The sequence below is a fragment of the Pteropus alecto genome, unplaced genomic scaffold (genome assembly GCF_000325575.1).
Source record: "Pteropus alecto unplaced genomic scaffold, ASM32557v1 scaffold269, whole genome shotgun sequence".
Taxonomy (NCBI): domain Eukaryota; kingdom Metazoa; phylum Chordata; class Mammalia; order Chiroptera; family Pteropodidae; genus Pteropus; species Pteropus alecto.
Window position 1 is genome coordinate 256,937 of NW_006443566.1, and position 16,581 is coordinate 273,517.

The window sequence follows — 16,581 nt, forward strand, 5'->3', positions numbered from 1 at the left end:
CACGTTAATAACTATTAACATGTACCACGCAGTGTGCAAAGCACTTTTGTATCCACTATCTTACTCCGCACAACAGATCTTTGGAGTAGGTAAATTTCATAGATCAAATTTTATAGATGTAAACTCTGGATATAGAAGGCTTATTTTATTCCCAAAGTCACTAAGGAGCGAAGAGGCAAAGCCAGGCTGTGCCAGCCCAGTTCTGACCACCACTCCACACTGCCCTCTGTGGCATGGCCAACCTAAATTATTCCAGACAGAAGAGTCTGGGTGGCTTGCTCTCATTCTCTGTAATTATTTGCATGATGTTGTGCCACTGAGCTGGATGAGTTTAAAAGCTGACCATGGCTGTTGCCACTGTTTGGTAAACATTGCCGCTTGGAGTGGGCAGAGAATACAGACAGTGGCTTGAGTTGTCAGTCATCTTAAACAGGATCATGCAGGACGAATAGAGGGAAAAGCAATTCTTGTTGATTTGAATAAAGGAAGCTCTCACACATGCTGTGTTTTCTATTGGCGTGTCTGTTCTTCTCTTTGTTGTGCTTTATGCCTTTCTCCAGGAAGTTAAAACTAATGATAAAATAATCTTCCTTGAAGATCTGACTCTGATGCCAACTTTTAGCGTTTCATTGCAGTCTCCCACGTCGGATATATTTCCTTTCCCAAGGCTCTTCCTTAAACTGCCCATATCTCATCTTCCATTTATAGTTCTACTTTCTTGAACATAAGCCCTATATAGAGGAAGCATAATTATGTGATAATACCTTCCATTTATTGAGCACCTATAAAAATGCCAGGCACTCTGGAAGGCACTTTATCTATTGTGTATCATCTGTAAACCTTGCGGCAAACTCCACGAGGTTTAACTCATTCCTCTCACTTCACAGATGAAGAAATGAAGCCTAGAGTGACCGAGTCACGATCTTGTAGTAGTGAGTGGCAGAGCTCGGATTCCAATGTAGATCTGTCTAGCTTCAAAGCCAAGGTTCTCTCAAGCGCATAGCACACAGAAATAATGCTTATTGTACCAGCCACTGAAGGAATGTATTTAGTGAACGTGTTCATTTTAAAGTTATGTATTTTAATGGTTAGAATCATAATCCCTTATTCTCGGCTCTTAAAAGGTGGGTTGGTGGTCTTAGGTGATGAAATCAAACCTAGCACAGATGCGGGGCTCTCGTAGCATAGCATAGCCCTTACCAACCTAAGGAGAATTATGGCATATAATGGACCCTTCTGTTCTGCTTCTTTCTCCACCTGGTCAAGTCTCAAAGGAAAACAAAATTCATATGATCACTGAGGTCTAGAAATTAACTTTTATTTTAAATCTGTCAAGAACTCCTGGCAGTTATTAATTTTATTAAAATGATTACATATGGCAAAACAAAGCATAGAGGTAATTCTATTTCTCTACAACATAAATTATGAGTTAGAGTCTCAGCTGCTGGCTCAGCATTGTTCAAGATTCTTTTAAAGGATGACTTCGATTTCCAGAAAATGGTAAAGCAGCAATAGAAAAAATAAATTAAAAGTAATTGCAATTGGAGATATTGCCAAAGATGTGCTAATTATAAAATCTTCTTGATGTGTTTATAGGCCAGACTCCAAGCTTTGGTATTTTAAAAAAAAAATCACGTGAATAGCTGTCCTATATTGGCTTGTCATCCATAGTTTATAACACAGAACAAATTTGCTGATTCGTTTTAAAAAGATGGCAGAAATGAATTACAACTAATTCAAATAAAAAATAACCAGCATCCATTCATCTAACTGAAGTATGTCAAAACAAAAACAATTTTATTAAAATATTTAGTACCAGAATAACTTAGAATAGTATAGTATGATAAAGAATGAAGTACTTGTCTTTAGTTTTCATTGACTTGATCTCATTTTGGCAAATTTGATTAATAAAGATTCAGCAGTTGTTTTTTATCATGGATCTGAAATTACTGAAGGATGTAAACCAAAAGAACCCATACTTCATCTGATCATACAGTCATAACTTACATATCTTGCTTTGCACTTACTGTTACTGCAAACAGCAATTTAGAAAACAAAGTAAAAATATATATATACAAAATATTTTTATATCAAATCATCTTCAATACACTAAATAAACCCAATCCCCAAATGCTATGTTACATGAAAAATTGTCCTACAATTTATATCAAGATTGGTACTGTCCTTATATCAACTAGAGCAGCCTTTGGTTTTAAAAGCATTCTGCAAAACAAAGAAAAATGTCACCACAAGGCTGCACTACTGGCTCTCATTCACACTCACAAAAATGCTTTCCAGTTAAAAAAAAAAAATTACAAAATAGATTACATACGCAGAAAAAACATCCCACCATAAAAGAGTCAAATCCTTTTTACTTTTCCGTAGCACATATACTCTGTTATTGTTTGACGGCTCCATTGTTTATTCAAGTTTGGAGTCTCATCAAGTTGATTAGAATATTATAGTTTGATTAAAAAAAGATATTCTTCTTTCTCAATATTGATTATTCTCACTCAAAGATAGTCCAATTTAGAAACAAAATGTTCTTTTTTTGATGCATGGTTTGACTTCATTTTTACCTTAACGTCTTAATTGGCAAAATTCAGAGACCATTCAGTGTTTTGTTTTCCATATGTTTTAAATTTAAAAATCAATTTTATGTGTATATATGCATATTCACAGAGGTACATTTCTTTCATTGTCTTGTTCTCATTGCAATATAAATTGCCCATCAGCAATTGTCATTTGAAATGAATCAAATAAAAGGTTTTTAGCCATTACATATGAAAAACAATTTCCATTAAAAAAACCTGAACTTTAATGCAAACAAGATTATGTTTTAAAACTAAATTATAGATTTAGTTCTACACAGGAAAATTCTGAATTATTTATATAATACATTTTTTTAAAACTTCAGCAAAACTAGAGAAAAAAAATCCAAATTAATTCTAAAGGGCATTGAGATGTTTTCCAGTAATGCTTGGAATAAGTTTTTCTCATCACGAAGTATTCATTGCGATTCTTCTTAAATGTACATGTTATGTGATCACCACACCTTTCATTTTGGAGGTTTGTAACGTATCAGATATGCAGGCAAGACACATGCATAAAATTCTCACTGTCACTCTGAAAAGCACACTGAACAAATTAAAATACGGCAGAAGTTTTTTAAAAGAAACATTTCATTTGGGCTGAATAGATTTCCAAGTTTTTAACATGTGAATTGTTGAATACATTTCAAGGGCTTTCGGCAATTATGGTTTCAGTCCTGGAATGGTCAGGTCCATCTGGAATGACAAACACAGACTAATAAGCATTATGGCGTTGTCATTTTGAGGCATAGCTGCTCTGCTGTGCCCACGTTGTAGCTTAATTTTGGGAAGCAAGGCACTTACTGTAATGGCAATGCACAGACATTGTATGCATAGTTTGAGTAACATAAAATAAGTTAATATTTTTGATTAAAGTGAGGGTTTTTTTTATAATTTATATGTCTTTTATAGAAGCAACTAAATGATATATTTAAGATATTTAAAAATAACAAAAGGTTTGAAAGGGAGTCATTTTCACTTCTGCTTCGGCTCTTATGGTGAAGATTTATGACAAAACACCAACGTGAAGAATAGCCATTGATCTGAAAAGCAACAGACTCTTAAAACTGTTGAACCAGTGGCACTTTGACTGTCTTTACTTCTGCTATATGTGATGACTTCTGGATGATGCAGCTGGTAGTTCCCTGTGGTTTGTCTTTTCCCTGTGCAAGATTTGTTAAGGCCATAGCTGCATTGATCTCCTTCCAGTATGTGTCATCCTTGCTCGGTCCCTTTCTATTAGCTGCACTGGATTTAAGCAAAACAGAAAGAAAATGATCAAACTCACTGCAGCGTATGCAGAAAATGCCATCACTGAAAAGCACAAATGGCAAATAAAACCCACTGCTCACCTGTCACCTCTATTGGATCCGTTTTCCAGAGCGTCTGTAAAGAAAAGCAAAAATTTAATTACTTTTTTCTTTCTTTCTTTTTTAATCTCAAGAGTGTCATCATGAATTACCGGGAATAAAAGTTCATCAGAAAATACGGTTAAAAATTAGCTTTACTTTTTTTGAAAAGATAAAGTAGTTTAAATTAAGGTCCCCAAAATTTTTTCTTGCAAAGAAGCAGGAATAAGGTGAGAACAGGTAACAAAGAAGAAAAAGTAGCTTTCGTAGATACGCAAAACTCTGAGGCGAATTTATTCTGAGAAATTGGGCCTTTTCATGAGGAGTGAATGGTGTAGAGAAAAGAGTGTGAACTGTGTACCTGGGGCCAGGTTTTGGTTTCTCCCCATCCACTCACCTGCCGTGTACCTTTGGGCAGACTACGGTGCCACAACGTCTGGGGTACAATTTCTCTAACTATAAAATAAGGGAGTTCCTAGGAGATCTTCAGGGTGCCTCTGGCTCAATATCCTATGATTTCATGGGAATCAAACCTCCATCTTGAAAAAGGACTGGCTAATAGTTCCCTCTGGCTAGTTAGCAAATGAATAACAGACCCAATGCTGACAGCAACGCAGGACTTCCTGGCATATTAGGATAAGCAGGCACCAGACTTCCAGCTCCAAATGAACTCATCCTGCTGCTGCAGGAAATGAAAGTTATGGAGCGAGCTTTTGCTTATGCACTCTCACCTTTGGTTTAGATTTGCTCCCTCCCTCAAAACGCTAATATCTGTCTACCAATACCACATCAGAATAAGGAAAGATGAAACGGATTCTTGATCTTGATTAAATCTGTCTGGGTAGCTCCTCTGGCTAAAAGAATATGGTGTTGGGAACACAAAAATAGAGAAGGGAAAGAGGGGCTACCAGCATGGCAGGGGAGTGGGGACAAAAGAGTGGGTTTGGGACTCCCCATCAGCCCATGACACTCTCAAACTAGATAGTGGTTAAGTAACCATCGTCACCATCAGCAGCAGCAGCGGCAGCAGCAACTACCATCACCGAACAGCTGTGAAGCACTGAGCTGCCTACAGGAAACGTGAAACACAATGTTTCGCAGTGTTTGCTCAGGCGCTCTGCTAGCTCTGTGGCCTTTGGAAAGCTGTCTTTTCCTGCCGTCAGTCCTCTCCCTTCCTTTTACCACCTCCAACTCAATATTTCTGAAGGCATTTTTTTTTTCCCCTCTGTGATGCTCAAGGCTAGTTAGGCTGCGCAGCATAATTTCTAGTTCTGGCCTCTGAGAGACTCATGGATCTAGAAGAGACCTGAGAAGAACATCGACGTGATCCTAACGCAGTCCAACCAGGGCCAGATTTCCCAGGGAAGACGTGGTCAAGAGAAAATAATTACATGACGTGTCGATTAGGCAGCTAAACTTTGATGCCCTCTGTGAAGAAGAATCGGGAAATTCTATTAACCCATCCTTACAGAGTAGACCAGGAGATAATAATAGGTCGCTATAGGCTCTTTGCACGACCCCTTACCCTGAGACCCAGGGAGCTTACAAAACAAAACGAAACAAAACAAAAAGCAAGCAAACAAACAAATTAAAACTAGTGAAAAAATGACAAGGTCGTTAGGAAGAATGCATGAGATAATGCGCGCCTGGCCTCGAATGGAACAACAGTTCCTTGGGTCTCCTTTCATTTTGGGGATCCTTTGGGGAAATAACTGGATCTGGGCACAGTTGGACAGTCAGCCTCTGGATCTTTTGGCTCCTACCAGGTCGGCCTAATTAACTACACCACTGCTGCTCCTGGAAATTTTGGAATTATAAAATTCCTCATGGAAATGGAGGAAATGAATGACAACTTTCAATTCACAGGACTCTGCTCATCCTAGTTCACAGATCACTTCCTCTGTGCCAGGCACTCTTCTAAGTGCTGTGTATCTTATTTAGTGTTAGCGACTCTGCATGTGGACAGTGAATGTCTCTGTAATGGCCGTTAAATCGTTCTCTGTTTAGTGCTGTTATCGGCACATCTTTACTCAGTCGTGACAGAGACAAGGTGCTACCAGAACACAGAACAAGTCAAGGCCCCTGTGTAGGAGGAGGAAAGCCAACGACGGTGGATATTTTACGGAGAAAAAATTTTTTAAAAAGAGTTAGGCCTTTGCTCAATTTTGCCCACAAATTGCAACAAGTCCGTTGCCAGAGTGAAGCAATAGGTTATGGAGATATTTATTCGACGGAACGACTTGGCAGAAGCCGAATAAGTTCCATGAAGCTTAAATAACATCAGGGAAATAACAAAACGCAATTTAGAAAAGACCGTGTAACCGATGCGCTGGCTCGCAAACGAGCAGTCTCACTGCACGAGGGGCCACACTCGGACCCCTACCTGAACGGTCCACCTGAGAATGATGACCGCACAGATGACGAGGAGGACGCCTGTGGCTAGCAAATATGTGATGCATTACAGAGCCCAGACATGAAGGGAGCCTGCCTGTGGGAGGATGGCACGTAATTCACTGGCATGTAGTTCAGGTCCACGGAGAGCTCCTGCTTGGGACGAAGAGTGACCTTGAAGGTCCCACAGCCCCACGGACACTGCTCGTGCTCCCTCTGGCTGCCTCCTTGAACTTGTTCCACCGAGGAACAAGTTTACTGCAGCCAACTGTGAGATTATAAAATTCTGCTTACTCTTTGGGGGGTTCTGTGTTTTACAGTTTGGTGCCTATGAAAATACCTTTGAAGTGAAAAAACACAGACTCCATCCCCCATTTGGTATTCCTAATAAGTTTCACAAATTTCAACAATGCACTCGGCAGGATTCAAAAGACTGAATCCTATATTTTGTTTCTAAGGCAAGAGGGGCACGTGCAGTGTCATTAGGTACAGACTCAGTTTTCTTTCCCAGCAGCAGAGGAAAAGTCTTCATAAGAAGGAAAAGAAAAACATTTTGCTTCTCTGTCAATAGTCAATGCTAAAACAGCGTGTAATGAGGCTCAATGTCAAAGATTTCAAACGAATAAGAAAAAGCTGACTACCACAGCTTTTGGGGGTTCTCTGCGTCCAGGCGGTTTGGGTTCAAAACGTAAAGTGGTGCTCGAAGCGCACGCTTTCCTGTTTCTGTTATTGGAAGGCTGTCCTGCGTCACTAGGATATTATGAGTCCAAGAGCCACCTCCTTCAGTGTAGTGTGTTTTAGTTCCCAGAAGAAGTAGCAGAAGGAAGACAGCAAACAGGGGCCCTTCAACTCAGAAACATTTATGCTTTTGAAGGAAAGCAAAGGGCCATAAAGATCTGGTAGTTTGGGGAGATTTTTTTCTATTCATTATGCTGAGATGAAATCTGGGGAAATGCCCCAGTTATTTTAGAGAACTGGTATCATTTGGGGGGAACTCGGAAAATTTACAACCCACTCATTGTGTTAAAAAATTGCATTAAATGTGAAGATTTTTTTTTCTTATGCTCTTTTCCTTTAAAGTATAAACTTCCTGGCCCTTATCTCATTCAAGTATTCTGTGCCTTTTCAGCCAAGAGTCAGTATTTAAGGAGTGGTGGGTGTTGACCCATCACCGGTGCTCAGGAGCTTGTGCCACTTCTGTCCACTGCAGACAGGTCGTCTCACCAGCTCCCCTCCAGAAGTGGCATCCAGTAGCTCAAGAAACAATCCGACAGGAGAAGGAAGGATTCTGAACGCTGCTGAAAAGAGGGAAATCATAATTCTGAGCTAGAGCAGACGTTTCACTGCTATTAATTAACATGCACAGACTTACGGTCTGACCGCCCTGCATTCTGCTCAGCTGTAGCTCTTACTCTGCAAGTAGCTTGGCTCGGCCCCTCCAAAGTCTGAGCTAAAATGCCTTTTTAGATTCTAAGGTTCCAAAAATCAGCTACGCTGTCAATTACCATAAAAGCAACTGGTTGGCAGGAACAACTTATCGAACCAGCCAAAAGAGCGTGTTTTAAGACCAAAAAAGAAAAGGAAGGAAAAAAAGGGGTGCGGAGTTGGGAAAATCTTGAACGCTGCAAAACCCAAACCATGTTGAAACAAAGTGGGGCTATCCTCGGTTTGGACATGTGTTTCCTTATAAAGTTAAGTAGAGAAACAATTATACAGAAAATTCAGTTCTACTGCAACTCAAGATGGGTAAGCTCAAAGCTCTGTGGGCAAAGCGTCCATTCGACTTTGATCAATGCAATCTAAAAACACATTAATTCTGATACATATTCCTGATATAAGAGTTATAGTCAAAGAGACATGACCAAATCTTTTGCTCTGAGATTCCTTTTTCAAATTTAATCAAGCAGCCCTAAAGTTAGGAACGTTTTTAACTGTTCCCACGAAATATTACTCACGCCACTGAAATGTAAATAAAAATTAAGTATGATTCAGAATATGAATATTTTTAATTAAATAATCTAAAATCATATAATATATATTTCCCTAAGCGAAAATAGAGTCGGAGCTCCAGACGCCTGACAACTGTGTTTCCTCACTCTCAGTTTGGGGGCCATGACTGGTGACAGCAGGTGTGGACAGCCAGGGTTTAGTGTGTTTCTGATCTCAGAGGTCCCAAGAGCCTCCAGGACACCAGATCAGTTGCTGGAATAATTGAAACACTTGGAATAAGTGAGATAAAGAACAAGACTCTGGTGAATAAGGCAGATAGAAAACCTCACTGAAGATCTGAAATACTGACTGCTCCAGATTTGCAGGACCTTACACCAAACGGACAGAGCAATCTCCAGGGACCCCTTCTCCTATCACCACAATCTTTCTCTACTTCTGCACACCCCAGGTCCAGCCTGGGCTTGCATGCACCAATCGACTGCATCCACTGTGACTTTATTTTTCTTTCCTTAAAAAATTAGCATTTTTGTTTGTTTGTTTTATTTTCTCTGGTAAGAAAATACAAGTTCACTGCAGAAAATTTGAGGAAAAGTATAAAAGAGAAAATAAAGGACATTTAAGGCGAACTAATATTAATATTTGGATATGTGGCTTTCCAAGCAAGTTTTAAAAAATGGAGTCACTCTGTATGTTTTATAACTCTCTTTGCTCTCCTAACTTCTGCTTTAGCCTTATCCTTTGTTAATAAATAAGATAATGATCTATCATTGGCCTTCCCTGATGTGGTAGTGGTTTTTTGCCTGTGAAATAGAAACAGCTTGAAAGAATTCAAAATTTAGTTTCATCCAGTGTAAATGTGAATATTGAGAGACTCCAATGTGACAAGAAGGGGTTATCTTTAAAACAACAATTACTAAAATTGATTGAATGCTTATTCTTATGCCAGATACTCTACAAATGACAATAACCCTGTGAACGAGCACCATGGCCCTTATTTACAAATGACAGTGTAGCTTAGAGGATTCAAACACGCAAAGGACTCAGGTAGGCAGTGGGGGCTGAGACTCAGCTCCCTATCAAGGGACTTCCAAGGTCATGTTTTTAACTGCCACATTCCATTATCCAAGTGCTCTCGAACACCACCCTCAAGGACCCTGGCAAGGTCAAATGTGTTGTTTATACAGAAAGCCTGTGGGATGATAACCTATTAAAAAAACAATTTTCTGTTCTGTTTGCTAGTGTTTAAGACCATAGAGGTACAAAAGACTTTTTTTCTCCTCCTTATGATTTAATCTGTAGTATCAAAATATCCTTCCGAATCACAGAATAGGGAATCTAAATGAGATCTCTTGAGAAATTTCTCACATTTTAATTGCAACGACATTTTAATAGATGTGGTATCTGCATAATCACTCTTCTATTGCCTAGAGTAAATTACTGCTAAATAACTCCTAGACAGCTGTTGCTGCATCACTTTTGGAAAAAAAAATTTGTGGTTATTTTCTCTTTAGGGTAGTTAGAGCTTTCGAATGAGTAAAGATAAATCATTATAAGTGATTTTTTTTTTCCAAAAAAGGGGGAAAAAAACACCCAATAACTCATAACATTTATCTGTTGTTGACTAAACTGCTTCTTCCAGTTCCACTGACCAAAAAAGTGAGTTCGACTTTAAAATTTCGCATGACAGGAAGAGACTGCAACCGAAGATTGGTGAATATCAAGGTTACTGCTCTTGTTGAAGTTATTGGAGCCCGAGTTTTGTGAGCCTTGAGATGGGGAAACTTTGCAAGCTTTCTGAACAGTGAGAATTATACAATGAAACCCACCTCATCTTCATGAATAGATTTAGTATTTTTTTTCTTTTTTTGCAATATACTAGCTAAATTATTTATCTTGGGGCCTTAAAGAATGAGTGGCTTCCAAGATCATCTTAGAGTTCGAAGAAAAATCTTTTCCAAAAATTAAGCCAGTGTTACCTCCAGCCATGACTTCCACCCTCTGGCCAAATATCCTTTTCCTTCCTGCTACCTCTCAAGTGGGCTGGTCCTTCCATGGCTAATGATGCCCAGATGTCTTGGATCTCCAGCATTCCCACCTTCAGCTGCCTTTCTGTCAATGCATTATCCTTTCTATCTCCTGCCAGAAAAATCAGTATTAGCCATTACACCCTTCTGTTTTGGACCAACAGAGAAGAGATCCTCGGTCAGGATGGGGACAAGTCAACATCTCAAAGCTTTCAGGACAGAATATATTTCTACTAACAGCACCACCAACAGAAAACCTTTACTGTTGCAGGAGTACCCATGTCTGCTTGGTTCCTTTTCAGTCAGGGAGCTATAGCTTTGATGGCTTTGCTTATTATTCAGAGAGCAAAAGCTTGAGGCTGGTGGCTCCTTATTAATCCCCTTTACCTTTGTTCTGATAAAATGCTCAGCTATTTTGACCTCATCAGTCTGGGCTGGAGTACTATAAGTATAGGAAATGGAATTTGTAGCTTGAAAGAAACTTTAAAAATAAGCAGAGTACCACCCAATTATAATATCTCAACTTCGCTTTTAACTAAATATATCAAATATTATTGACGCTAAGTCATTCTGCAACAGGCCCATCTAGCAATGGTGCTGCTCTATGATCTCAAAGGCTCCATCAAACTTTCAGTCTGAAACTTCGCTTTGAACATTAGAATGTGGTCTATGGGGAGGAAATTGTTAGTGAGTGACCAGAAAAGAGGTCTGGAAGTGTTAAATATTCTCATTTCTATTATTAGCTCATCGTCGCGAACTAGGAGTGTGGTCTGGTATGAGGCACAAGGCAGCATAGTGCAGTGGTTGGAGCCCGGACTCTGGCACCAGACAGCACTCATGTACTATCTGCGTGACAACTGGCCGGCCGCTTGACTTCGTGCTTCAATTTTCTCACCTATAAAATGGGTCTAATAGTCCTAGATACATAGGTTTGTTACGAGGACCACATGATTTCATTTAAAGACAGTGTGAGCATATATATCAAGCACTATGTGAATCTAAAAAGGTTAACCTTCTTTCTTACTTTATTTTTTACATCTAAAATATGGAGTTGAATGCAGTCATCTGAAAAATTAGTATTGTTCAGAGATTTAATATGAAAACCATTATGTAAGGATGAAATATTTTTACCCTAGGCAAAGCCCATCAGCTCAGATTAATGGATTAAGTGTGCAGAATCTATCATCTTCAAAGACAATATGGCTTTCCTGATGCTACTTTGTGCCAAAGTACCACAACATGCCAAGACAAAGAGCACTGGAGCCACATTAAAGAATATCTACTAACTTCAAGTGTCTAATGGTTTTCGTTACTTCGTTTTCCCAGTGGGAATATTGGAGATGTTACCCAAGATGTTTCATACATGAAAGGTGGGTTTCCAGCCAAAGTCTCAGAAAATGACTTCCTAAATATGCATGAATAACTTTTGTGTGTGCCTGTGTGTTGCAAAGAGAATTAATTGTTTATAAAAGCACTCCTTCTTACATGAAAGTTGGGCTACTAGTTCTTAAAACTGGATGGACTTAATCTGATTCTTAGCTAAAGCTTAATGAGGGCTATTCCTCCTGAGATCAACTTTATAGCTGCAGTTTTAGTAGAAGGTTGACTTGTTTAATAAATTTATAGATGAACAGCATTGTTACAAAATATTAATATGACTTCCTTCAGCAAAAAAGCTTTTTAAATGAAAAATATGCATTTGTAATAATAATAATAGAAATTGGCTGGAAAGTCTGGCTCCATCCACATATTTTCAAGCTCTTCAGTATCTCTGAAAAGCCATCAAAAAGTATTTTTCCTTTGATATATGAACTACCGTGTATCTTTGAATTGGCTCATGTTATTGCCATGCTTTTCAAATTCCTCAAATTACCATCTCTAGAAATGACACTTCAGACTAGAGGATCTTGGTGTTAACCCTGTCTGCTGCGTTAACGCCAGAAATGGCACAATAAAAGGAATGATGTTCACAAGCTTCTTGGATCTTTCAAAAAAAAAGTAGCAAATGACAGTTTCCCTGCTCACAGTTCATCTGCTGTATTTATTAATAGAAAAACACATATTTTAGACATAAGAAGAACAGTATTACCAGTCCTTTTACATTTCATATACATTTCCATGTTCTTAATATACTTAAGATGTTTTAACTGTGCTTGGCATGTCATGTTCTGTGTTCACACATTTCTACACTTAAAGGTTCTGCCATTTTCTGCTTTTAATTTCAGAAACAGTCATTTAAAGTCTAAACTGGGGTAGGGAGGGGCTTTGAAATGAAAATTGGGAAGAACTTTGTTGATGACATTGAAAGGCAAGAAAAGTTAAAAAGGAACTAAGCATAACGATGAGGTAAACACCTTGTCATGCCTTGGCTGTGGCTGGAGATCCAAGTATACCCTTAGCCAGAAGGTTTCTGATAATCCATTTTGACTAAAAGAATACCAAATAGCCCCTCTCTACTTTAAATTTTATCAAAGGGATCCACTCTAAATTTTGCCCAGCAATTTACATCTCAAACTATTTATTAAATTCCAATGGCTTACACGTTATATTCCGCTATTATCACCTAAATTTAGAATACAAGAAATTTCTAGGAAAAAAGTAGGGGATAAGTTGCCTAAATCTAACAAGTTGGCATGGTTGGGGAGAAAACAAAACATTTTATAGATCAAAATCCCCTTTTTGTACGATCATTTGTCCACAGAACAGAACGTGTCCTGGGACCCTAGGAAAATAGTGAGCTGACTCAACAGTTGTGTGGCCTTGGGTGAGTTATTTACTCACACTGTAACTCAGTGTCTTCACCTACAAAATGGGGATAATAGCAATGCCTGCTTCCCGGGGTTGCCATGGAGATTAAATGAGGTACAGTCAGTCCTCACATCGTCATTGATTGGTTCTCGGAAACTGCAACTTTAAGCAAAACAACGTATAACAAAACCACTTTTACCACAGGCTAATTGATAGAAACAAGAGTTAAATTTCTATGGCATATTTGTGGTCACGAAAACATCATCAAACTTCTAAACAAAGACTCAAAGTACTTCTAATATTAAACACTGAAATAAATGTAAGCTCTACACACACTGAGGAAAGATGAATAAAAAGCAAGTAAGAGAATTCCTTCCTACCCCCCGCCCCCGCTTGTTCTAGTTCATGGTCACAGGTGGCCGGTTCTCTCCCAGGAGCTCAGGGCACAGGTGGGAGTCACTCTGGACAGGATGGCCTTCCATCGCAGGGCATATTCAGACATACCCACACTCACTCGGACTGGGGCAACTTAGACTCGATCTTTGACCTGACTACCCATCTTTGAGGCGTGGGAGGAAACTGGAGTCCCTAGTTCCAGAAAAGCCACAGAGACGTAGGGAGAACGTGCAAACTCCACACTAACAGTGGCCCTGGCTGGAGATCAAGGTTTTTTTTTGTTTGTTTGTTTTTTCATCAACATTATAACGAAACAATGTTGAATGAAGCAATGTTATTCGAGGACCGGCTGTACTGCGTGTAAAGATCTTGGGAGCTGTGTCTGGCATATGGCGAGTAAGGGCTATGGCATTGAGAGTCCTAACGTGAAGAAGCCATGCTCAGTCATCCTTCACTGTCATGGGGCCACTTCGAGTACCACGGAGGTGCCAAGCCCCACACAGGGTTTCTACTGTCACACTCCAGTCTCTCACTCATCTTCTCGGGATGCTGTAGAGAAGAGGATAAAATTCACAGGGGGACGTCTCAGAAGGGCATGCTCCTGTCTCTTCTCTGAGACTGTGATTATGGAGGTTGCAGGTACGGTGAGGTGTTCCAGAACTCTGGAATTCCAGGGTGTCTGCTTGAGGGTCGCCACACGAGGCAGTATTTCCTTGCTATGTTTCAAAAATCATTATAGATTCCCAGTATTCCAAAAGGATCAGATAACAGTCTTAGGCTGTATTTAACCAAGTTCTTGATTCTCCCTTCATATGAGTAGCAGATATAACATTTTTATAGGGAAATAGTTTTCAGAAATGGGTGACACCAGCTTCAGAAATGCTTTTTATTGTCTATTTTTTCTTATACGTGAATATAATACCACTAAAAATGCTTTCGGGGGGCGGAGGAGATAAGATACTTCACTTACATTACTTTCCCCAGTTGTTAGCATTTTTACTATGCTATGACATGTCATTGAGGGACAGTCATTACAAACACAAAATTGAAAATAAAGAACCCAAGATTTTCCTTGTAATACATTACAGACTATTTCAGAATAATCAAATCACTCTCCTTCTTCTAATTGGAGCAGCGATGGTAATAATATACTGTTATAAGATCGGTTTTCTGTTTTGAAAATAAACACATTGGCCGAGCTCTATATTGCTGTGATGTTGGGGCCTTTTATTTTTGTAAGTCTTGTTTTTTTTTTTTATCTTTCCTTTGGGAAAATAGGGTGACATACATTAATCCACACGGGGTCATCAAAAACTAATTATTCAACTTAATATAGAATTTTTTTTCTTTCTTGGGTAGCATAATAAGCTTTTATAAACCAAAGTAAACTTAGTTTCTGCTGCCCTTAGTAGAATATTTTATTCAGATAAAATATTTATTCTCAGAATGAACAGAGCATTGTTTTATTACACATCGACACAGTGACAAGGTTTTAAAAACAATTTTTGGTTATTTTTAATCTGTTGCTTTTATAGCAGCCCTGAAGGGTAGCTGGAGCTATACGGTCTCTAAAGAGGAATATGGATAGCAGTATACAGAGCCACCATGCAAACAAGCTGGCCACCGCCAAGACCAAAATCACTAAAACAGAGTGCACTGGTCATGATGTTGAATCTAGTTGTAAAGGAGAATTGAGAGCGTCCTCTCTAGGCCGCTGATAGCTTTGCTTTTGAACAACAGGGAAATATCATAGCACCTTGGACCGAAGGGCTGAAGAGAACCAAAATGCTAATGATAGTTGTCTCAAAGCCACCTAAAGATCTAGGGACAGGCTGAGAACTGATAATGACTCTTGGCTGGGTGTCTGATGGAGGGTGAGCTGAGCTGGTAATTCCTCAGAGCACTCGGGGTCATCCTGTGCTGGGACCACTGCTGCCAATGGCCATACAAGTTAGATATAGCAAGTCTAAAATAATAAGGCTCCACAACTATGGCCTTAAGAAATGTAATATTCAGGAGGGGTATTTCTGTGGGCACCACAAGATATTAAAAACATAGTACTTACACATGAATCAAATAAATTATAAAAGAGAGCAAACACTCTTATGACCTTAGATTTTAAAAAATACTAGGGTTCAATGACTACCAGGAAAGAAGAATGAGTATAATTTATAGAAAAGATCTTGCAAAGCTATTTCATGGAAATTTTAATACAAAAGAATGCATGTTCACATGATTTAAATATATTTAAATGCCTAGCAGCTGCCACACATATTGTCTTATAAATGCCATATGCTGTTGTAAGTAAATAAGATACCTTAAAAATAAGAGAAAATATATTTATTTTAGTCATTAAAAATTACTGATTTAGAGAAAGGGACAATGAACCTAATAATTTTTTTGGACTAAAAACAACTCTCTGCTATTTCTTATATTTTGTGCCCTTTCTCATACCTTTTTTTGACTTTACAGAGAACTATAATATTTTAACAATCAATAATATAAACCAATTTTAAAAATAAATGAGAGAGAGAGATTGAGAACACTGTGCAGAACAGAAAAAAGCAAAAATGGCATTTCTAGAACAAACTAGATACATTTATTGACACATTTGGTTTTGGTGATAGAATATACTATACATACTCGAAAGTGACCTAAGAATCAAATCCTCCAATTCTAAATTCTCTCCAGATGCCCAGAAATAGATGGTGAATAAGCAAAGAGAAGATAGTAGTTATTGCCTTGAATCAAAGTGTTATACAAAAGAGCCTGGCTCTCATAGACAAGAATAAACAAACCACATACTTTCATCATGGAGGCACAAAAAGTTGTCTTTTGGGGCGGACTAATAATGGCGAGGAAAATCATACATTCCTTGTAAGATTCCCAAGCTCTTGCAGGCACACGGCCTTCTCCCTGTCCCTAATAGGATGTGGTAGTTCTAGTCACTTTTCCACATTCAGGAGGTGGAAGCCATAGGGGTTGGCATAGGCCAGCTGTGGATTCATGAGCAGAGTAGTTTCTCACAAAAAGCCAAGAGCTGGGAAGGCCCCTGAGCCTAGAAATGTGCCACAGCACCATTGCTCATGACATCCTTTATTATTTGGATGTCTATCCAGGTAGACTCACACT

At 38.8% G+C, this 16,581-nt stretch overlaps 1 protein-coding gene across 7 annotated transcripts in view; it reads right to left on the reverse strand.

Moving 5' to 3' along the window:
• Positions 1–1,297: 1,297 nt before the first annotated feature.
• MKX (mohawk homeobox) overlaps positions 1,298–16,581 on the reverse strand; it is a 58,196-nt gene continuing 42,912 nt past the window's right edge. Inside the window, exons 5-7 of one of the 7 annotated variants that reach the window (XM_025041239.1) lie at positions 3,944–3,977; positions 3,692–3,839; positions 1,298–3,287 (exon numbers count right to left, since the gene is read on the reverse strand). In XM_025041239.1, coding sequence (XP_024897007.1) covers positions 3,255–3,287; positions 3,692–3,839; positions 3,944–3,977 — 215 coding nt within the window. In that variant the 3' untranslated portion in view covers positions 1,298–3,254. Of the gene's footprint in view, positions 3,840–3,943; positions 3,978–10,257; positions 10,418–16,581 lie in introns of all 7 variants that reach the window. The other 6 variants (XM_025041241.1, XM_025041240.1, XM_025041242.1 and 3 more) reach the window with 6 other exon arrangements.